The sequence below is a fragment of the Tripterygium wilfordii genome, chromosome 6 (assembly GCF_013401445.1).
Source record: "Tripterygium wilfordii isolate XIE 37 chromosome 6, ASM1340144v1, whole genome shotgun sequence".
Taxonomy (NCBI): Eukaryota; Viridiplantae; Streptophyta; class Magnoliopsida; order Celastrales; family Celastraceae; genus Tripterygium; species Tripterygium wilfordii.
The window spans coordinates 1,969,123-1,993,163 of NC_052237.1; the positions used below are offsets into that span (position 1 = coordinate 1,969,123).

At 36.0% G+C, this 24,041-nt stretch overlaps 2 protein-coding genes across 6 annotated transcripts in view; both read right to left on the minus strand.

The window, feature by feature from the left end:
- LOC120000344 overlaps positions 1-20,377 on the minus strand; it is a 33,397-nt gene extending 13,020 nt beyond the window's left edge. The window contains exons 1-6 of one of the 4 annotated variants that reach the window (XM_038848386.1): positions 20,220-20,377; positions 19,916-19,994; positions 19,667-19,759; positions 19,050-19,242; positions 17,999-18,146; positions 17,750-17,825 (exon numbers count right to left, since the gene is read on the minus strand). In XM_038848386.1, coding sequence (XP_038704314.1) covers positions 18,016-18,146; positions 19,050-19,242; positions 19,667-19,759; positions 19,916-19,969 — 471 coding nt within the window. In that variant the 5' untranslated portion in view covers positions 19,970-19,994; positions 20,220-20,377 and the 3' untranslated portion in view covers positions 17,750-17,825; positions 17,999-18,015. Of the gene's footprint in view, positions 1-17,749; positions 17,826-17,860; positions 18,147-19,049; positions 19,243-19,666; positions 19,760-19,915; positions 19,995-20,219 lie in introns of those variants that run through there. The other 3 variants (XM_038848387.1, XM_038848385.1, XM_038848388.1) reach the window with 3 other exon arrangements.
- Positions 3,111-7,853, minus strand: LOC120000342 (mitochondrial import receptor subunit TOM20-like). Of its 2 annotated transcripts, none has more exons than XM_038848382.1 (6): positions 7,795-7,853; positions 4,311-4,466; positions 4,043-4,124; positions 3,786-3,955; positions 3,644-3,691; positions 3,111-3,512 (listed from the first exon to the last, which is right to left on the minus strand). In XM_038848382.1, the coding sequence occupies exons 2-6, from the start codon at positions 4,464-4,466 to the stop codon at positions 3,321-3,323; spliced, it is 648 nt and encodes a 215-aa protein (XP_038704310.1). In that variant the 5' UTR covers positions 7,795-7,853; the 3' UTR covers positions 3,111-3,320. The 2 variants fall into 2 exon arrangements, with proteins under 2 accessions (XP_038704310.1, XP_038704309.1); XM_038848381.1 differs by lacking the exon at positions 7,795-7,853 and adding an exon at positions 4,559-4,737 and having other exon boundaries at positions 3,128-3,512.
- Positions 20,378-24,041: the final 3,664 nt, after the last annotated feature.

The window sequence follows — 24,041 nt, forward strand, 5'->3', positions numbered from 1 at the left end:
TCTGAGATGGCTGGTCTCGCAAGGATGACTGACAGGAAATTCAAAATACCTTTACGTCATTTTCTTCGTGATCGTGGCGGTACTTTTTTGCCGTTTTGCGGACTTGTAATCTTATTCTCTTTATTACTTTTTTGTTGAATCATTTTGTAATGTAATATTGTTGTTCTCTTTCAAAATCTCAAAAGAGTGAAAGCAAAAACAGCTTTGGCAAATGAGAGAGAGTTCACACAAGTCAATGTCCAAATAGATGAGATGATACGAGAGCTTAAAATGGTAGTTTCCAATGTTGGTGGGTCAAATCAAATGTCGACAGATGAAGAGACTAAAGAGAATATATATAAGACAGAAAGCAAGTTCAAAGACACCTTTACCTTTGTGTATAAAAACAAACAAATGGTTATTGTTGCTTTTTATTCTGCAGAACCTTTCGTCGTGTCGTATCACTTTGTCGAGTGATGGCTCCCCTACAATTAATACAGCCTACAGCCGTATCTTTTGTGATCGTGGTGGTACAGAGACGTTGGTTTTTTATTTTATTTTTCTTGTTTTATGAATTCATTTTGTAATGCTTTTAAAAAAGTAGTTACTTGTGAACTAAGTTTGGATCATGGGCACAGGCCACTTTTTGAGTTTTTAAGTACTAATGGACTCTTTGAAACTTGGAAGTGTAACATTTTGGCCTATTTTCTTTTATGGTTTGGATTTATTGGGCTTGCACTTTGGACGACAAGAATAATAAGCCCATTAGCTAACTTGTTCAACTACACTTGACTGCTTAACAGAGATGAAGATAAACTAATCCATGACAAAGATGCATGTTTCCCAACTTTCTATAACATTAACTCATTAACTAATTAATCAAGGTTCAAAATGGATAGGAACAAAATGGACGAGCTTTATGTCATTATGGGTGATCGAAGGACAAAGGGTATATAAGGAAAAAGACACAAGTCAATCAACTGTTTAGCAGATTTGTCATTGTACCTACAAAATCAGTTTATCGGTTCAATTGGGTTTCTACTATTCATCTTAGAATCCATGCAAGAAAGCATTCCCACTTCAAATCCTCCAAAAGTTATTCATGAGCCCATGTCCAAACAATCTCATCAAAGCCCAACTCTTACTGGGGCCCAAAAGTCCCATCACAATTTTCAATAGGCCCGCTCCACAACCATCGCCTGGACCACTCACAGGGGCCCATATACTCAAGTTTATGGAACAAAAACGGCCTATAAACAAATCCAGCCTCCATTGATTTCCGCTGGTCAAAGTTTTGCAGAGATGAGATGATATGATGCGGCAAAGAAAGATAGTAGTAGAAAGATACACAGAGGACGCGAGTGAGGGCTCTGTTGCTTCAATGGTACCTTCTCTTTCCCTTATTATTTGCTCTTTTTTTTTTTTTTTTTTGCTTTCTTGATGGTTGATGCTATTGTTTGTAATCTCTCAATGGTAGTTTAGGGTTCTCTTCAGTTTACCATGTTTAGCATCTCTGTCATGAACTGGGTCTGATCGGGTCTGCTTCTGACCCCTTACTTTGTTATTTCTAGTGCCATTAACTAGTCATTCTAAGATTCAGTTATTAAATATCCTTTTCTTTCCTCTTATATTTCTTGCCTTTGGCATCAGCCTTTTCTCATTGTTTTAGTACTCTTTCATATTCTTCCAAATACCTGTAGCGAAATAGTTCTCCGTTTTGTGGTTTTAAGAAACTGACATACATAAATAATGTCCATTTCTTTCTTGATTCATGTATCATGAACTCCTTTTAAAGAAAGTTGGTGGTAGGCAACTGGATTCTTAACTCATCCAGGTTGTAAGGTTGTTTTTTGTGTCTCCAAGCTCACTTCTTTACTCATCAAGGAATGGAGGAAGTTACATATAGAGAAGGCAAAAATAACAAAAGAAAATTTTGATTTGCTGCATTTCTGTTACAGTTTCCTCGAAAAACAAGAAGGAGTTGAACTGAAAAGGTCAGAAACCATTTCATTTCATTGGAGTTATTGTTATTGATAATCATGGTAAGGCAATTTTCTTCTGGTGTGCATTGCTATAAAAAGAAAATTATCATGCATTTGCATGTTCTTTAGGGCATAAATTCTTCGAATTGCTCTGTGTCTTTTTTCACATCTAATTTTTATTTTGTGGTTTTGAATAGACTTTTCTTCGGTTTATGTTCCAACAAGAATTTGTGCTGTCCATGCAATATGGTGTTTCAGAAATGGCAAATGAATCATATCTTGTGCGGCAGTACAAGAAAATGGATGGGAAATATGTCAGTGATTTGGATACCTGAAGATGAGCAGATTCACTGTTCCAAAGAACTTGAACATTCAGGACTATTGTGCAGACACTCTCTTCGAGTACTTGTCAAGAAAAACAATTTGCAGCTCCCCATAAAAATGTCATGCTTAGCTGGCGACGAGAGAGGTCATTAAACCCTTAGGATGTATAGACCACCAAAAACCCATTGGATGATATGGACCATCAAAATATCAGTGATGAGCATGCACTAGCCTTACATTCTCTTGCTGAAACTCTATTGACAGAATCATTGATCTCTATGGAACGCTTTAATTATCTTCACGGAGAACTTACAGGAGGGCTACTTGATCGTGGTAAGAGAGATGCCATTACTGATGAGTTTGCTTTGAATGTGGTAGTAAACAATGCAAGTGAAATTTAGGTTTGCGATGTAGCATGGGTCTGGTATAACAGCAGTTGACATACTGTTTTCACTGGTTCGATATTCATCAGTGATGCGTATAGGGTTTACTTTTGCGAAGAACGTTTGTACCATTATCTATAGATAATTGGATGGATAATCAGAATGGTAACGAGGATAGATTCTCATGCCTGATCAGTCTTGTACGAGCATATAATCTGGAATTGGGATGTGCTTATCTTAATGATAGGGTGAGTAACGCAATCAAAATTGGGGTAGGAAAACAAACTGAAACTGTTTGCTCTCTGGCTCGTATAATTTAGTCAAAACAAATGTAATCAAACAAAGTGTGCAAAACTCCTATTATTGCTTGTTTCCAATGCTAATTAAAACTAATTCTCTAAAGAGTTAATAAATCAAAGATAAATTACATTTGCTATCCGGATATGTTAATAGGTAGAGTTCACTAACAATATGCCAATGCACATTAGTATTTCAAATAAAGCCCCCCCAAAGGGCAGATTTAAGCATATATCCATCAAGTCACATTCCCAAAACATAGATTTAAACATAGATAAAGATAAACTAATCCATGCCAAAGATATATACTTCTCCATATTCAACAACATTAATCAAAGTATTTCATCAAGTGCAACTAAAAAATTAAATTTTTGAAAGCCGCCCAAATCCCAAAGCAACAGCCTGCAATTGCCAGGCAACCAAACTTGTCCCCCTTTTCCATTTCCTCTATTCCTGAGTCAGGCATAATGTCCAAGCCCAAGCGTAATTTGCGATTCGCAATTATCTTCAAGCGGAACTCTTGCGATGCCTTGTGAAAATCTTGAGACTTTTGGATTAGGGAAAAAAATATATATAAGGTTTTTTTTGAGAGGAAATGAAACATTACAAACTACAAATCATATTGTAAACAACAAAAACCATGAAAAATTTAAAAGAAAGCATAAAAAATAAACATACCATGCGAGCCTTAGACATCCACCTATAATAAGGTTCGTATGCCAGATCCTACAATGGAACGAAATGATTTTCAATCATTTACCCAAAAAAAAAAACCATATGCTATATATAATATAATAAGTATCAAATGTAGTATATATACCCCAGCAACTGCCTCACTAAAGCAGTGCTTAACACATTGAAAGTATGGATGAGCGTGTCCATAATCTTTAGTTAAGATTCCATAATTGTAATAAGCGACTCCCAGCAACCAATGAGTGTGAGGCAATTCGGGATTAAGAGATAGTGCCTCCTTCAACTTTCTAATTGCATCTGCGCAAAAGAAATTAGCTTTTTAAGCAAATTTTTTTTTTTATTTTTATATTCAACATAAAATCCGGTCTGGAACACAACACACACCTCCATACAAGAGTTGTTGTGATTCTACGCTATACATGCTTGAAGCCAAGTCCATGAGAGCCATCCCCCATTTTGATAAACTCTGTAAAATAAATGGTAGAACAAAAGGGAAAGGGGGTGTCGTGAATTAGAGAGCTAATTGGCTTCTAGCAATGTCAGAGTCTATAAACTACATGGAATTTCAGTCCCCAGGGATAGAGATCCAAATTCCAATAAAAGGGGAAAAAAAGAACATATATATTGAAATTGAAACAAGAAGAAAAGTTACTTTGGCACCGGGTTTCTTCCTGTAACGAGTTTCGGCGGCTATGCACAAATTGGAGTACAAGGATACTCTATCTTCTTTGATTAATCTATCTTCTTCTTCTTTGATTAATGGTATCAGTAGTAGATCGTTAGGGCTAGTTTTTCCATCAGACGCCATCTGCATATTATAGATAGCCATATGATAAAAATAACAGATCTGATACATAGATATAGAGTGTCGAAAAGAATATTCTCTTAAGTGTCTCTCACCTTTGTCAGAAGAAGCTGATAAACTCTCTCTCAATCTCTCGGATCTGCAATGGTCTTGGCCTTCGTATTTGTTGTCTCCGGCTCCACAGAGCTCTCAAGTCTTCCCTTGACTTGATTTAGTGCCCTAATCTCCGGCCACCCAAACCCAAGGAGCGTAGTTCGATGGTGGCGAAGTAGATGTGAATAATCAATTGGTAAGTGTCAAACTTTGGACTCAAAACAACTATTGGGCCGAAACTTCTGAAGCAATTAAGGCCCAGACAAATGTCCAAAAAGAGACATCTCGTCTGCTATTAATTTTTCAATGGGAGATTTGTGATCCGTATACTAGATTATACTTATTTATAAAAATATGCGACTATTAAAATATCCTTTTAAAAAAGTTCAATGGAGACCTGTTTTTACCAAAATAACCTCATATTTCATTTTATCTCCCACAAAACCTTCATCCTTATAACGTGATTTTCTCTTTTCATCTCATCACGTTTTTCTCTCTCCACAAACTACAAAAAACTAGCGATTTTTGGACCTTAAAACTTCCATTTTCAGATATTTCATATCCATAATGACGTTTCTTTCTCAATCTCGAGTGATACTATCTTGATTTTCTGGAAAATGGTTAGCATATTACATACCCAAGACTTTTTTCGGTTAATGGATACTTTGGTGATATTATCTGAAATGTGTGCATCGAAAACCTTTGTTCGTTTTCAAATCATGTTTATATGTCTTGATTTTTGAAAATTTTAGTTAATTTCTAGTACATTTGCTAGTTAGGGTTAGTTGGAATATGTTAGGGCTTTTGATACAATACTGATACTTTTGTGCATTTGAGGCTTTCATGTGGTTAATTTTCATCTATTTTCTTCACTATTTTCGAATTTTGGTTTGAAGAATATTGTTTCTTGTGCAGAAGATAACTTTTTTTTAAAAAAAATTTGATAAACTGTTACTATAGTGAAACTTTTGTAATTGCAGCAAATGATTGATACTATAATGATACTAAATGTGTATTTCATTAAATTGATATCAACAATCAATTTGTGTGAATGTAAGTGGTTGAGGGATTTTTGACTTGTTTACTGGTGAATTTTAGTGTAGATATGACATTTTTCTTTGGTATTTTGTTGAACTGATACAATAGTGATATTTTTAAACAGAATATCCAATTTAGTGTTCAATTTATATATTTTCCTCATAAAATGATGATACAAATGTTGGAATGTAAATTTGATTGCATTACATGTCTTTATGGTTCAACAGTATCATTTTAGTGGATTTTCTGTGTTAGTGATACTATAGTAATACATCTCTGCCCCTATAAATGTTTTTCCAGAACTAGCAAGAAAGGTAACCAAAAAAAGACAATCAAGAAATGAAAAGTAATTAGGAAGAGGAAGTATGCATACTGGTTCAATTGTATCATTTTAATGGATTTTTGGTGTTGATGATATTATAGTGATACATCTCTGTAATTGTAAATGTTGTTGCAAAATGAGCAAGAGAGGTACAAACCAGACAGAGCGAGGAAGGAGAGAAGAGAGAATGAAGCATAGCCCAGATTGAACAACGAAGCATAGTCCAGATATGCCATAAAGGAGACAAGAGCAGCTCGATGCAGTCTAGATCTAGCAACGAAGAAGAAGGCGATGAAGAGAGGAGAAGCTCGGCCAAAAACGGAGAAGAATGCAATGAAGAACAATTCAGATCGAGGAGAAGAAGAAGAAGAGGAAGAGGAAGAAGAAGCAGAAGAAGGAGAGAAAGAATGAAATAGCTTTTAGATCGAGAAGAATGAGAGAAAGAAGGACACATTGGAGTTGGATAGTTGGAGAGAGGAGAAGCAGAAAAAGAGTATTTATAGGTATAGACAAAAAAATATCTTAAGTCAAATGACCAAATTATCCTTAAATTGCACTTTTTTATAATTTTAAAAAGGCCCATGACCTTTTTACAATTAAGTTGTACAAAATGTTCTTAGTGTCAATTGTCTGTTTTTGTCTTTTCAATTGACCAAGAATATTATATTTTTTATCTTTTACAAATTTGTATAATTTCCTTCCATTTTTCTTCTCTGTTTATTTTTTCAAGAGTTGGCGCTTTCATGAAATTTCGTTCATTACAACGGCTGATACAAGACATGAGAAAGTATCTTATTAGATATGGAAACTTTTTGTAGATTTTCTATTCAAACTTGTATGTCAAAGTCGGCACATAGAGCATCATCAAAGGTACGGAAATCATCTCCTTTTTAAGATGGAAATCTCCTTGAATCTCCCTTGCATACTAGGAGGCAAAATCAGCTGCAAGTCTTCCCTCTAATAATGAAAACCAACATGTATAATCTTCTTTGATTCTATTTTCTTTCCATCTTCATATGGCAAATAACTTCTCCTTTGCATATCTCTTCCATGGAGTCTCGGTCAAACATGTAAGGAAACAATCATCTTGTATAATCTCCAAAAGTCTTCTCCGCCACCTCTCAAAAAATTCAAACGAATTGTACTAATATTCTCTTGACAATCGGCTCCATAAAAGTTAAGTGTATCTCCTCCTTTAACCACACAATATGTCCATGCCATATATATTCTCTTTTCAAATTCAAACACGGTTAGATGTCTTAATATGGCAAGAAGATCTCCTCTTCACACGTCTAGCTTCTTATGGCAAGATTAACTTCAAACTTTGCTGGATCAATCGAACTCTCGTTGAAAGTTTGATTAATTTCTCTTCAATAAATGAAGCTCTCTTCTAAGTTTATCAACTTGGCACTTTCCATAAATAGGTTGACCTTTTCAATTTTAGAAGAGGTTGACCTTTTCAATTTTAGAACAACCTCTTCTAGTGGATTTAACAAGGTGTTTAGGTTTTTCTTAGCACATCCTAGGTCTTTCAAATGCATTCTTGGATTGTCGGAAGCATAAACATAAAGTTGAATGCCTGAATCTGAAACGATTTCAAAAGTGCTTGTAAACTCATTTGAGCTTCATGCTTAAAACATATGTTAATATAGTTTAAATAATCTTTCTTTGAACATAGAGTATTATAAACATTTAGTAAATGAATCGTTGAATCATAGGCGGAACATTAAACATGTATTTTGGAAAGCAACCATCAAAACATACTTTTTCACATTTTAAGACATATTCAAATTAAGCATGCTCACACACACTTTGACATACAATCATCTCAAAAATACAATGTTGATCTAGACACTAAGTCTTGGTCCAACATCTCACCTTTGTCAGAAGAAGCTGATAAACTCTCTCTCAACCTCTCGAATCTGCAATGGTCTCGGCCTTCGTATTTGTTGTCTCCGACTCCACAGAGCTCTCTAGTCTTCCCTTGACTTGACTTGGTGCCCTAAAGCCCAGTCTTACTTGTCATATCATATGGCTCTTTAAGTTCTTCTAGGATGAGGATCAGGATCGAATCGACCCGACATACTCTCTGGCCCAAAATGACTTCATGGGCTTGTTTAAACTTTTCATCTTTCAAGTATGGACTTGCCTATTATCAGGCCTTGTTTACATGAAAAAAATTTCAAAACAAATCCATATACCGATAGCCACTTATGTTCGAAGAGACCTTAATGGGGTGGCTCATTCACTCGCGAAGATGGGCTGCTAAGCTACTAGGTCTCTCTCTACACTGCTACTGCTTGATCCAGTCGGGCTTTTCTATTTATTTTTCTGCATGCCCTTTCTTTCGGTGTTTTTTAGGCTAGGTGCCTTTGATTTGCGTTGATTTTTGCATTCGGGTCTTCTCCTTTCAAAAAATATTTATTTTTTTTATTTTTTTTCATAACCACTGATGGAACTACCACAAGACTTGGTCCTTTGGGCCAAGCCCTGTGCTGTAAATGATCAAGGGGAGAGTCTAGCAACCCCATCGAACCTCCAGGCAAGTCGCGTGTCAGTCCAAGAGGCCCAATAACCAACATGCCACAGACCCACACCAACTCGAGTTTCCACGACCCTCCGTTGCGAATGTTTTCACTCTAACCTGGAATGGATAGGTATCCCGTTAATCCTCAAACCACGGGACTAAACACGCGGGAATTATATATGTATGTATATATGTGCCAACTTGACTTGGTATTTCAAATAAGGTCCCCCAAAGGGCTTATTTAAACATATTCACCCAGTGACGTCAATACTTCAAACAAACTCCACCCGGCCAGGTAAGCACATAATCAGCTTGAACATCCTTGACATTTTCGGATATCAATCTTTGACATTTTTTTTTTCATGAAAATTTCAAGTTGTTCTGCGTAACTGGGTTGGTGTCATTCCCTTGATCGCGATTTTTGGCCCCATAAATATGAACTTCCTATTGTCATGTTTTCCAAGGACACTTCAATAAATCACTCTGCATGGATGACAAGAGTTCATGAATCTGCCACTAATTCACGGTTGGATTGAAATTAGTACTTGGGTGAACTTATTGCTGATGATAGCTTGCCCAAGGATTTTTGCTCGGCAGTTGAGGTGACATGTACATTTATCATAAAATCAAAGTTCTTGTTATGCTACTTTTGCAGTACGATTTAAGTTATCAGACTTTTGTTCTCATGGAATTTGAAGGGAGTGAGGAAAAACTTATTTGGTTCATTTTTTTAAAATTATCTCATAAAATTTTCAATTGGAATGAAAAATAAAAATCTTTTGCATAGTTTTCCATTACTTATTCTTTTTAAGGCTCTTCAATGTTCTTTATTTTTTCATCTCATTTTCTTCTCTACAACTTGATTAGGTGCCTCTGAAAAATGCAGCTGTCTACACCGTGCAATTATGAGCCTACACTTATCGTTAGTACTTTAATAATTTCCTCCTTTAACATTCCATTGATCGATTTTTCTTTTATCTCACATTTTTTAAACCCGAAACTGTGTCTGAATGATTTTTCATAAACTTATCTTTATATGACATTGCCGTAGCTAAAACTTGCTTGGTTTGGGATGGTTTGGAAGCTCCATTTGTAAAGTTGTGGTCATGGTTTCTCATTGTCTTCTTATGTTTTCTTTATGGGTTGTCTGTGTTGATCTCTCTTTTCTTTTCTTTTTTCCGGAAGTGTCCAGGTCGGTGAGTTCCTTGGCCTTTTCCCTACTAGTGTGCTTCTCTTTAATTGGTTGCATATAATCCAAAAAAAAAACCAAATAAAGATATGATGCTAAAAAAGTCAGAAAAAAATCCACATAGGTAAATTGCAAAAAGAAAACAGAAGACAAATATTCAGTGCGGCTTCGAATTGGTGCATGCATCTGTGGGAGATTTGGGGGGTTTTTTTTTTTTTTGCTGATCTGGTGCATGCACCAATTGCTAAAGCTTCTGGGTCATCTGTCAGGCCCAATTGATCAAACGCGCAACGTGAATAAATTGGGTCCAGTCTTTATCCAGTGGGCCGCCACCAACGCTGTGCCCTTTAACAAAGCCCATTAGAACAATCTAAGTGAATGGGCAAACAACGCCCACAGAAAATAAAACGACGCACCCTCTTTGCATAAGGCGGTACGCCTGCCTATCTAAAAATCAATAAATCGAAGGGATTGTGCTGATGGGTTTTACATGATGCTGACGTGGCAGTCCATAATGATCTACAACCTGCTGACGTGGCATAAAGTAACATCCTATCAACGGCTCAAATCAAATGCACAGCTGACTGACAAACCGTCAGCCCAATGTTCAAGAGCGCATTTAAATATTACTGACAGAATCAAAGCACAATCTGCAGCCACCCAAAGCCAAGGAGCCTAGTTCGATGGTGGAGAAGTAGATTTGAATAATCAATTGATAAGTGTCAAACTTTGGACTCAAACAACTATTGGGCCGAGACTTCTGACATTGAAAAGCAATAAGGCCCAGACAAAATGTCCAAAAAGAGACTTCTCATCTAATATTAATTTTTCAGTTGACCAAGAATATCCTATTTTTAATCTTCTACAAATTTGTACAATTTCCTTCCATTTTTCTTCTCTGTTTATTTTTTTCAAGAGTCAGCGCTTTCATGAAATTCCGTTCATTACGATGGCTGATACAATACATTGAAGATCCGAGGCATGCATGTTTTGACTTTTCTTAATAACATAAATTTTTAATTAAAATTATATAAAAGAAAAAAACAGATGAATATGATGGTGAATGAGGACAAAAGATTTGTTCTTGATTTAAGATAAAATATTATTTATATATTTAATTGGCGGTTACAATGTCGGGTTCTTCAAAACAAAAACAGACGAATGCCAAAAGAAGTGCATAAGGCTAAACTAAACCCCAAAATATAAGCCTACGACAGCAACAAAAACCCTAAAACAAAAGCCAACCTTCATCATATGTAACACTTGATAAAACCCTAAAACAACAGAACCACAAACCACCATTCCCTACTTAGCTTCCAGCACCATCCAGCACCATAATCACACAGCGACATGCCTGTATCCAAGGATTGATTGAATTGAAGATGGTATCTCGACTCGAACGGTAGACTCCTCTGGAACAAAAGAAAATATAATAAAATGGTAAATGTATTTAAAATAAATAAATAAAAAGACACTAAACTAACTAAATTTAAAAATAATATTTACCACAGGCCTTCCAATTTGCTAGATAAAATATAGTTGCACTATAAATCAACACAGAGACATAGAGACTGTGAAGAAGACACTTATAAAAAGTGCCATAACCCCCATTGCGTTTAGACGTATAATCATGTTCTCATAGAGATTTAAATCCCCTGTAATAAATTGTGCAGTAGTTGAGTCACGTCCATCATCACCAGGTTGATTCATCCACTCCGACAACATTCTTTTACAATCCTCAACAAACAAAATCAACGCACGTCTCTCGTTCTCAACTTCAGCAAAATCCAGTAAGACATACTTCAATTTTCGTTGTGCCAGTAAAATAGGCCAAATATTGATACCCAATAATACCAAAGTAAGCACCACAGTAGAGAGCAGAGAAATACAACTTAGAGTTGATTTGAGAGAAACATAAGTGAAGAACCCATTGAATGCAAAAAAACCCATGTAATTGACCAGATTTGCAATAACGGCATCCGCTTGCTTGATCCCTTTAGTTTCTTTGTTCTTCAAGGCAGCAAATCGGGTGTTTCCATCTTCCAAATTACTTGAAGCTATTGCAAGAAAACACAATAAAAATAAAAATAAAATATAAACAAATCAAAACATGTTTCAAAAGAGAATAACGAAAATCACATTCATAAACCTGTAGGCAAAATGCCAGAAGGGCGAGGATTGGGAACAGATTGTGATCGTAACAGAGACATATTTCACAATATGAATCCACTTCAACTCTTAACTCTCCACCTCTTTTCTCAAAAAAAAACTCTCCACCTCTCAACTATATTTATAGAACCCCAGAACCATATTTCCACGACTTTATAGCAGTGAGATAAGAACAAGAGAAAGTCATTTCTGTATAAGAAAATGCGAGAGCCACTTCTGTGAAAGAACAACATTAGAGGAAATAGGCGAGACAAACTGATCAGGCAAAAAAAAAGTGGAGGGGTGGTTTGTAACGATAATAGAAAGATTGGGAAGAGTTTATTAGACATATCTTCCAGAGGGAGATTTGAGAGACAAATAGAGAGGGGAGAGGGGAGAGGGGAGAGGGAGGGCTGTAAGAGGAGGACATGAGGGAGGTTTTGACAGTTTTCTAGTCGTAGAGAGGAGACAAAAAGCAAGCAAGTGAGAGGGGAGAGAGGGACGTATGTGAGGGGAAGACTGGCACACCACTCAGGCTGGGGAAGGAAGAGAGAGAGAGGGGCGGCCATACAGTATACGGGTGGCAGAGGGGCATTATAGATTAAAAAAGAAGAGAGAGAATAAACTGAGTTTAAATGATAAAAGAAAATGATTATTATAAAATCATATTTTAAATTAATATTAGGTTTGTTTGGGAAAGATAAATATCAAAATCCTAGTTAACTGTGAGGCTCCTGGGTTTTGCGGAAGCTTCTCAGAGAAGCTGTTTAAGGATGTTCTGGAAAATGAATTGGATTAATGATAATCACCCATGTGTTTTTATTTTCTCTCTTAATTAATTAATTATGGATGAAATATATGTTTACATAAGAAATCAAAGTAAATGAAATAAATGACTATTTGGTAAATGAGTATATGATTATACATTACGTCTAAAAAAGATGACTGCTATATATAAAAAGAGTTCCAAAAAAAAAATGATATCTTTTCTTTTGAGGGGAATATTATAAGAAATTTTCTGATGTAGCTTCATGTATGGGTATATAATTATTATATTTCTTTTTTTTTTAAAATAATTATGACTTCTTAAATCAAATAGATATGATAGGTCTATGGGTATAATAAGTGAAATTAAGGAGTTGGACACTAAGAACTAAAATCTTATGAAAGTTTGATTATGAGATATTTGTGTACTATACTCTATACATACTTTATGAGATTTGAAAATATTTTACCCCAAAAAACAAAACACATAGAGTAAAAGTTTGTAGTTAAAATATATATATTTTGGGAATGGATCCCCTACAGTAAATACAGCCTGCAATCGTATCTTTTGTACCCCATTCTGATGAATCGTAACATTATACAATGATGAAACGGTATGTATCCTATGACACCCCCCCCCCAACGCATGCTATATGCATTTTTTATTAGTATTGATTTATTTTTCTTCCCATTTATGGTGGATAAATAGTACTACTGCTACATGTTGCTCATCTGTTACTGACTTGCTTGCCAAGCAATCTGTATCCCAAAATCAAAAATAAAGTTTAATAGACCACCAAACTGTAACGAAAAATCATTTGGTGAGTAAGTAGAAACCAAAACTATCTTCAGGCATGCAATGCAAAAATTTTGGTGATCTATTGGTTCTGTTGGGTGCCAATTAAGAGAGGTTTGCAAGCGTTGGATACTTGGCTTCTATAAATTTTTTAGACGTGTTTTGCTGTTGTTATCAGTTTAAAGAATAATTAAATAATTACATTTTATATGTGAATTCTGTTTAAGAATAATTAAGTCATTAAACCCAGTCAAGGGTCAAAAAATAAATCTAACGATCGGGTGATTATTGATTAACACTTTTTTTGATCCGTTGGGTCACTTGAGGATCGTTCTCAGCCATTTAATGCATGTCCGAGATGGCAGGTCTGTTTCTATCAATGTCCGACAGATAATTCAAAACCCCTTTACCTATAAAAGCAGATGTGTCTCTTCCTTTTTTTCGTGATCGTGGAGATACGGTCTACAGAGACTTTAGTTCCTTTTGTCACTTGTGGTGCTTTTTAATTATTTTCTTTTTCTATGAAACATTTTGTAATCCTTTTACAAAAGTAGTTACTTTTGAACTGGGTTCGGATCTTGGCACAGGTCCCTTTCTTTTGAGTTCACATACTAATGGACTCTTGAGAGTGAGAGTGAGATGGAAACGCGCTTAGCAGAGTTCAGGAATACAGAGAGAGTGGGGGCACTAAATGACTGAATGTTTGAAGAGGAAAATATCAAAACCTAGTTGGGTGAGTTATTGAGTTTCTCGTTTTTTATGAAACTTTCCCTAGAACTAAGAAGACTTGTTCGTTTTTTAGTTTTGCCAGTCATTGGGATTTGTGATAGGGAGTAGAAATTTATACTTACGATGCGTTTGGTACGAGGTTAATGGGGTGTAATAGTTACAAGAGTAATTAAATTTTAAGTTTACTTGTGTTTGTTATGTCAGTATAACTTTTACTCCTGTAATAAATTTTAGTAATTGAGCTTATTTTTTACACATAAAGTTTACTAGTGGGGGACCTGGGTAATAAAAAGTAATGAGAAGTTTTACTCCAATCTATTACCCCTTTAAATAAAAAATTATAAAAGCCCATAAGTTATATATACACATATATATTATATATATTATATATATATATATGTGTATATATATACATATGTATATATATATACACACAGACACACACACGTATATATATACACACACACACATATATATACACACACACACTCACATATGCACTGTCTGTGTGTATATACACATAGACACACACACACATATATACATACACACACATATGCACTGTCTGTGTATATATATACAAATATATATATATACACATATACATACACACACATATATATACACATGCACTGTCTGTGTATTTGTGTATTATATATATACATACATATTTTATATATAAATATATACATATTATATATATATATATAAATAAATAATGTCGGGCTTGGGTCGGGCTCGGGCTGAGCCAAAATTGGTCTGAGGTGTCTGGCTTCGGGTTGGACTGACCCAAAAAATGGAGCCCATGCCCGCCAAAGGGGTCGGGCAGGGCCGAGCTCGGACTTAGGCCCGCGTACCAAATGATGACCCCTACTCTTGTGTTGCATCTTTGTCATGGATTTGAATGTTATCAGATTATTTTGTTGAAATTGTTAACAATTGTTATTATATATATATATATGTCTGGTTGTGTGTGTATATATATGCATATGTATCTATATTTTTAAAATTTTGGTACATGATAGTCGTAACAATAAAAAACATAATCTCACTTTTTTCTAGTTTGGTTCATTACAATAATAACAAACAAGGGTAATGGTATTACACCAATAATGTATAGTCGTAACAAACAAGAGTAATGAATACTTGGGTAAATTTTACCCTTCTTTACCAAACAAGGGTAACACTTATTCTCTATAATTATTATTACCATTGTAATATTTACATGAGTAACAAATTATACCCATAAATTTTTACCCTTTTATCAAACGCACCCTTAACAGTAAAAAAACTTATATATATGTATGTATATAATGTTTCGGAATAGATCCCCTACTATTAATACAACCTACAACTGCATCTCCTGTGCCCCTTTATTTCGTCCATTTGATGGACCCATTTCATTATACAATCATGCACGCAATATGCGTATCTGATGACCGTGTGATTAACACTTCCTATGATTCATTGGGTCACTGGAGGATGTAGAGAACCGTTCTCATCCATTTAATGCATGTCTGAGATGTAATATTGTTCTCTTTTCAAAATCTCAAAAGAGTGAAAGCAAAAAAGCTTATGAGAGAGTTCACACAAGTCATTGTCCAAATAGATGAGATGATACGAGAACTTAAAATGGTAGTTTCCAATGTTGGTGGGTCAAATCAAATGTAGACAGATGAAAAGACTAAAGAGAATATATATATATATATATATATAAGACAGAAAGGAAGTTCAAAAAGACCTTTACCTTTGTGTATAAAAACAAATGGTTCTGTTGCTTTTTATTCTGCAAAACCTTTCGTCGTGTCATATCACTTTGTTGAGTGGTGGTTCCCCTACAATTAATACAGCCTACAGCCGTATCTTTTGTGATCGTGGTGGTACAGAGAATTTAGTTTTTTATTTGATTTTTCTTGTTTTATGAATCATTTTATAATGCTTTTAAAAAAGTAATAACTTGTGAACAAAGTTTGGATCTTGGGCACAGGCCCCTTTTTGAGACTCTTTGAAACTTGAAAGGATAAACATTTTGGCCCATTGTCTTTTATGGTTTGGATTTATTGGGTTTGCACTTTGGACCACAAGAATAATAAGCCCATTAGCTAACTTGTTCAACTACACGTAACTGCTTAGTAGAGGTCAACTGTCAGACTTGGCATCGGTGTGGTGTCGGCCTGGAAATCTCCAATGTATTGTTGTATTGGATGGTTTAAGCTCCGATGTATTGTTGTATCGGATATTAGGCAAAGTCCAGGAAATTGATTTTGAGTTTACTAGTAGGCCTTTTGGGTTAGTAATTGATTTCTAAAATATGAGAAATTTTATTTACACACCATTAATTTACTATCTTTACACCACTTTTTAACCATGATAAATTTACATCAAAAAATTATAAGTTTACACATTTATTTACACACCATTATAACTCTCAAGTGGATTAGAATTCTCCACTTTCCATGCCCAAGCATTTGTTGAAGATGAAGGATAAGAGCATAAAAAAAAATTTAGTTTAAGGGTTAATATGCCATTGTATACAATGATATTTATGTAAACTATTAAAAGTTAAAAAGTGGTGTAAAGATAGTATATTAGTGGTGTGTAGATAAAATTTCCCCTAAAATATGTCTTTTCGAGTTTACGTATTAATACTCTTTGAAAGTGTAATTGGACAACATTTTGGCCCATTTGCTTTTATTGTTGGATTTATTGGGTTTGGACCAGAAGAAGAGTATTAGTTAATAAGCCCATTAGCTAACTAGTTCAACGACCCCCAAGCTGCTTGGTTAATATTTAATAATTCATGTTTTTGCATTATTTAGACTTTAGAGATGAATATATATTACCTTTCATTCCATTTTGTCACACATGAATACTGGAAATTCGGAACCAAAGGTATTCCAAACAACCTCCTCAAAGCCCAACTCTTACCCTGGTCCAAAAGCCCATCTCAACTTTGGGCTCCACATCCATCGCTGGACCACTCACCCAGGCCCATATACTCAAGTTTGTGGACCTAAAACGATCTATAGACAAATCAAGCCTCCATTGATTTCCGCTGGTCAAATTTTTGCAGAGATGAGATGAGATGATGCGGCAAAGAAAGATAGTAGAAAGACACAGAGGAAGCGAGTGAGGGCTCCGTTGCTTTAATGGTACCTTCTCTTTCCCTTATTATTTGCTTTTTTGCTTTTTTGATGGTATTGTTTGTAATATCTGAATGTTAATTCAGGGTTCTTCATGTTCAGTCTCTCTGTGATGAACTGGGTCTGATCGGGTCTGCTTATTACCCATTACTTTGTGAGCATCGATATTCAATCTTTCCTGTCAGATTCTTCTTCCTTATAAATTCTGAGCTCAATCTACTCTATTTCTCCATTAGACACCTTTCACTAGGTCTAAGCTTAAAAGTGATTTATTTTTGAATTTCGATTGTTGTTCGCCTTTCTTATTCCAATATCGGCTGTCCATTGCGTCTTCCTTATTTACTTATATCTTTGTATTGTTTCTGGTTTCCACCAATTGACTTGCTTTGTATTTCAAATAAGGTCCCCCAAAGGGGTTATTTAAGCATATTCATCCAGTATAATTGAAAGATGTGTGTGTTTGTTTGTCAGTGTACTAATAATATTATCTACAGGGTAACCTACAACAGTTAGCAAGTGCACCGAGACTTCCAATTATACAGCATCAGATCCCATATTATTGTGGAGCAACACAGTGCTTGGAAAAATATGCTCCACGGCCATTCTTCTTCACTGATTTAGACAGAAGCACAACTACAATCAACCAAATAAATAAATCAAAGGGCTTCTATATCAAATATAATTCCTCAAGGAGAAGTAACACCAATACGTTGCCATATTTATAAGAGTTTGGTTCTTTCCTAAATTATTTACCCCTAAACAAAAAGTTAACTACAAATACATACACATAAGCAGACCAGTATCATGGTTCCAGTTTCAGCGAAACTACTCGCGACTGTCTATTTCGCTTCCCATACTTGACAAAGACAACTGATAAGCAAGATGGAGCCCACCATGGCTGCCGAACTTTTTGCTCCCCTTTTAGGCATGCCACTGGAAATATAAATCATCTTAGTAAATACAGCTAAAATTAACTTAGAGCCTAGAGGAGAGGATAGTTAAATCAATTTATTACCCCCAAAAAATGCTGGCAGATAACTAAAAGGGGCATGAAATTGTTAGAAAATGCAACAAAATCAAGGTAACAGACATAGAGAAAGGATGAAGAGCACATTAATCCTCCGCTTTTCTGTCCTCAAAACAAAAGGAGCACATATGGGAACCCATATTCACATGGATAGAAATCCAGTCTTTAACAATTCCAGCTGTTACTGGAAGCACCACTTTGATGAAAATTCAATATGCTTATTCAGGACAAAATTTAGTTACATGTGCCTAATTGATTAAGAGAGATTGTTAACTCCCAAATTTAGTCTTTGGTTAAAGTACATTGTTTAACGGCTTCAGTTTATAGAATCTTGACGTTACATTTTTCTTTTCGTTTCTTAAGAAAGAGTATTTAAAGATGAAAGATGAGACGTGAAACCTACATCCTATGCAGTGCAGCTTTAGACAATCCTTCCCTTTGTCATCCAGGTTGGGGGTTCATGTCTGTATTAAAGTTCCTTGGTGCAATTCCTCCAAATATGACCTAGTCTTAGCAATCAAATTTCGACATGAAAATAGGAACAAAAACCCTATTATCTGATGGATTTTTTGAATATGCTAATTGGTTTCAGATCTGGATAATACCCTCCAGCCCAAATCCAATCCATTCACAGCCCTATGAACAACAAGAAGAAAGAAGAAAAAATCCCAACAAAATCAGGCTTCTTTCATCTCAAAGTTTCTTAGCCTACATATTTCAAATATTTCCTCAGTAAATACAAGTCAATTAATTAAATATGCAGCAGTGTAGGGGCAACTATTTAATGAGAGCCTGAGAGGAGATAGAACCTTTTATTCGCCTGAGCTCCTTACATAGCGTGATGAAGTCACCCCATTTCATGTGGCACCGCCTTATAAATCGTAGAATCTGTTCAGTAGTAAACATGGACATGCCCTCCAAATATTCTCCATTGACGCCATTTTCTTTGAAAATTTGACGGTAGCTACCAAGATTTATTTCTTCCAACCATAAACCAACATCCTTGCAAAACAAAAAGACATGCCAGCTGTCAAACCATTTGTGGACAGCTACATAAATCCGTATGAAACATTATTAATACACTTCATGACTTCACCTTTGCCATTAGGTCTTATCTAAAGCCACACTCTCAAACAGTTCTATAGCATCAGTGTTGTTTCCTACCACTTCCATTTATATGTTCTTTTATTGTCACTTCTCTTTTTAGTATATCCTACTTAAAAACTTTTTCAGACTCTATGCATCGTCATGCCAATATCTCTACATTGTCCATCCCAAATCATTTTGTCACCCTCTCCTTCTTTGCATTGCCACACATTCCCAGAATCAATGCAGAACTTTTATGCTTGGGAAACTATACGAATTCCATACCAATAATGGAACTGTAGGGTTCCATTATTACCAAAAAAGAAACATCCCAACTTACACACATTCCATGGGATCGGGGATCAAAACTGAGAAGAGATGCAAAACTGATTGCAATCTTAGGTATCCCAATAAAGTCAAAATTGACCGAACACTGAAAATTAAAACAGAACGCTTAGATTAAGGCGAGCCAATTATATATAATCAAATCAAGTCGAATGGATAGGAAAATCATCTCGTTCAGATACTACGAGAAAACAAGATCAACTTACACGGCAAAAAAGAGCGGCGAAAAACAGAAATCGAATACCTCAACAGTCCAAATGAAGAAATCAAGAGTCTCAGGCGGATGTTCTCTGGTCATATCTCAAACAAATACCCAAAATCACCTAAAACATCATATGCAGACAAACAGAACCATAAGATCATCATATCATCATTTAAAAGCAATAGAAAGACGGTGTTTGATTCCGGGAAGATCGATGGATCAGAACACAGAGTCAGCCAAGAGTGACAGCTGTGGGATCTCAATTCCGTTTTTCTCCAACTTTCAAATATTACTTTTCATTTTCTCGGGAAACAAAACAAAGAGAGAGCGCTGGAGGTATACTTACCGTGTGAGGAAGAGCGAAGTAGGAATTTTCTGCATTTGAGAGAATTGAGTCAGGGAGAGAGTAGAGTTCGCGGCTGCCCTCGGCCGCCTTAATGACGATCGATAGGATCGATAGGGTTGAACCGATTCAACCGCTGACCGGGTATTTATTCGGTTCGATAAATTTGACTGAACCGGCCGATCGAACCCGATTTTAACACCGATTTACCTTTTAAACCGTGAACCGAAGAGTTTTTCCGGTTCAAAGACCGGTCCGATTTTCAAAACATGACCTTTTAGCTTAGGATTGATTTGAGCGTCTCTTTCTTCATTTTAACCACGCGACTTATGTGCACGCTCCGCCGTGCGCACCTGTCCCTTTTTATATTTTTCTTTTTTATTTTCCGGTTTTAATCTCAATAATATTATCAATATCCCTTTAATAACCATTACACGAGCCTACGGTGGTGATGTGAAATTGTGAATACCTATCATCAGCAGTGAATGCCAAACCGGTCTGCTACAAGCACTATCAATTTTGTTGAGTCTTACATGGCGGAATTTGCCGGGCTTCAAGGAACCTGCCACGGCAGCCGCAGCGTGTTCGAGATCAGCCAGATAGGTGGTCTCGTCCGAGTTCGGGGATGCTCAAACTTAATGTTGACGGGGCTGTTTTCAGTGAGGCCCATGCTATAGGAGTTGAGGCTGTTATTCGGACCATATTTAACACAAATCTTTGACTCTCAACTCTGAATCTTTGATCCTCTTTTGGCTACTGGGCTTGGCTTTCATTTTAACCCAGTTGGGTCCAAGTTTACTGGACCCCCTCAAATCAATTGATGGAACATAACACAATCTCACCCTTTTCCTTTGTTGGCCCAGGCCCATGAATGTAGCAGATCAGATGTGAGGGAATGAGACGCCCTGCAAAGGAAAATTCTGTAACCGGTAGACCATCAAATCGTTACTTAGTTAAACAAAGGTAACAAATCATGCAAATGTTATCCGCAGCTTTTATATATCTTTTACTGGAGCTTGACAAAAACAAAAGCTTCCACATGTATATAATCTCACCATCATCTAAACAATTAAAGCCTGGAATCGATCGAGCATGCTCACACTGCCATCATCGCAGCCGATCACCATCACACCACCTTCCCTCTCTCGCTAGAGCAGCACTCGATCCTCCCACTAACCTCCTCGAAAAACTCGAATTTCCTCCACTCAAACATTCTCACACCTTAAATAACCTGCATTAGGAAGGAAGGTGCATGGAGAATCGGTTGCGGTGGAAATAATTAGGTTGGATTGCTCAGCAAAAGCTACAGAGAACTTCCTCTCTCTTCGCTCTCGTGCAACAAAGAAGAAAACTGCAATGCTACGTCATTTTCTGATCTCTCTCGTAGGCAGTAGAAATGTAGAATTCGCTGCGCATAATATTATTACTGCAGACTGCAGTGCTGGTGGGGAGCGGGCTTTTTTTGCAAGGATCGACATTAAGGCCCGTTAAGCCCATGAGGCCCACATAGAAACAAATAATCAATATGACATTTCAAGGTTTTCATGGAATTGGAGCCAAAAATCCAAGTCTTGGGCTGGGCTTCAAATGAAACTAGGCTCTTAAAAAGATTCTTCAGGCCCGAATAACTTCGAGAATTTAGGCCCTTGATTCACCGGCCAGGATCCAAACTCTTGTAACGAGACTAGGAACCTCTGCCGTTGGTGACTGGTGCAATAGGTGATCTAACGGTTAAGATGAAGCCACATCACTCCTTTTGAGAAATCTTGAATGCATGGTGCTTGCATATTCAAAATGAGACAGTGATACCATATCATATCCTAGATTCAGTTTTTACAAAGTTCCAAACTTCTGAGAATCTAAATCTCTAATTACAATATCCGATTGGACCCATTTCAATGGTACCACTACTGATCCCACCATCTTTTTATGTCATAAGATTGTGGTATATATTCAATTGGACGAATTCACATGCTCATAAATCATATTAGTGAGCAGTGACCCATCATGTTTCAGTAGTACACATCATAAGGTCTAAGCAATGTTCATCATTTGTTGAAACAACTGGGCTGTGGGTAATAGGCTAGGTTGATTATATCTCTAGACTTAAGGGTTAAGGGTGTATGAGGTCAGGAGTTCAAAACTAATTATGATATTTTTCAGTTCTGTGAGATCTTGCAGTGCATTTCTGGGGAGCTTCGACCCGGTCTAAAGTGTCCATTGTCATGATGCGGGTTATGGCGGTTGGGCTCGGGGTTTAAAACTGATTAATGTTGTGTACGTATATGTGTTATATTTTTCCAATGTAGGATAATCATGGGTTAAGCATGAAATCTAAGCCGTCAAAATGTCAGCATCAGTGGGATTGCACCGAATGATCAAGGGCTCCTGTGGTTTCCGCAGATTGATCAGGATTGGTAGGAAGATAAGGAAAAGCAAAAAGTAGGGTTTATGTTTCAAAGCTTTTGGCAGCCAGGGCATGCATGCGGTTTGTGGGTACCCACACCAGCTTGGAAAATCTAGGAAACGATAAGTCGAATCCATGTGAAGAACCCCATCAAAAAGCTAGCCACATTCCTACTTTTCGTTTAATTTATAAATAAAAGAAAAAATGAATGGTGCATCTAAAATCTCCTAAAAGTAATTTGCATGATTCTCACGTTATATATGTATCACTTCTTTTTTTTGCCCTCTTTTTTTTGCATGGTCAAGGATAGTACTTTGTGGTGCTTGGGAAGCTTTGAAGGAAGAATCTCAAAATTTCTACTAGGGCCAATTATGTCTCACATATATTTAATATTATATGTTGTACGCTTCAAGAGTAACACAAGTCGAATTTTTTTTTTTAAATTATCTTGATGTGTATTATTGGATTAAAAAAAGAACTTTGATTGATTATTTTTTTTGACAAAGAACTTTGATTGAGTATGACAAGCCTGTCTGGCAAGTGTTGTCATTATTATTATTAGACTAGTTATTAGTTATCACTAGTAAGTGGGGTGATGATTTTTTAATATCCTATAAATGATACGAGTTTTTTTTTTTTGATATTTGTCAAAACTTAGAGCGTGACCACAAAGATATTGCTTAAAGAGTCTCAACGAGAGTCAAATTCAAGACCTTTTAAGTTGATATGATTTGACTACATAAGGATTCACCATTAACATCTTACCTAAGTGGTTGTCCACGTCGAATTTTAATCAATTGTTCAATACTATATACGCTACGTTTTACACACGCAATAATTCAGTCTCGAAATTATCAAACCAACCCTCAATATTAAGCCTCCATTAGTTTAATACGTTTTCATCCCTTGATCATTAATTAAGTGTGCATACATACACCAACCTAATTAAGTGTTCAAAGTTAATATTTTTTTCTTTTAAGAATCATTAAGTGCTGACAATAATCAAATGAAACAGTAATACTAATAATCAAACAGTATAAGCTCAAATGTCATTATGTCAGCACCAACTTGATGTTTAAAATTAATTTTCTATAACTTCATCAACTCTTGTCTTATGTGATACTTTACATCAAAACTCCCAATTAAACAACCACCCAATCCAATAAAAGTATTAAATACTAGTAACCGGCCATCCCTCTTTTTCAGCCGGTTGAATCGGTCACCACTCACTAGTAATCACCCAACTACCACAACTACCCCTTGTCTTTTTCTCTTATTATCATTTACATCCTCCGCTTAATATTTTCCTATTTTTTTAAGAGACCAATTACTGAACCACCAATCACGGGAGGACATAAATACGAGTGGGACCAAGAGGACAGCCAGCTAGGACATCTCATGGATGTCGTGGGTCCTCG

Coding starts and splice junctions, on each gene's coding strand:
- LOC120000342 (XM_038848382.1), bottom strand. CDS start 4,466: ATGGCGTCTGATGGAAAAACTAGCCCTAACGATCTACTACTGATACCA. Junction 4,125..4,310: donor GGAAGAAACCCGGTGCCAAA/GTAACTTTTCTT, acceptor TTTATTTTACAG/AGTTTATCAAAATGGGGGAT. Junction 3,956..4,042: donor ACAACAACTCTTGTATGGAG/GTGTGTGTTGTG, acceptor TCTTTTGCGCAG/ATGCAATTAGAAAGTTGAAG.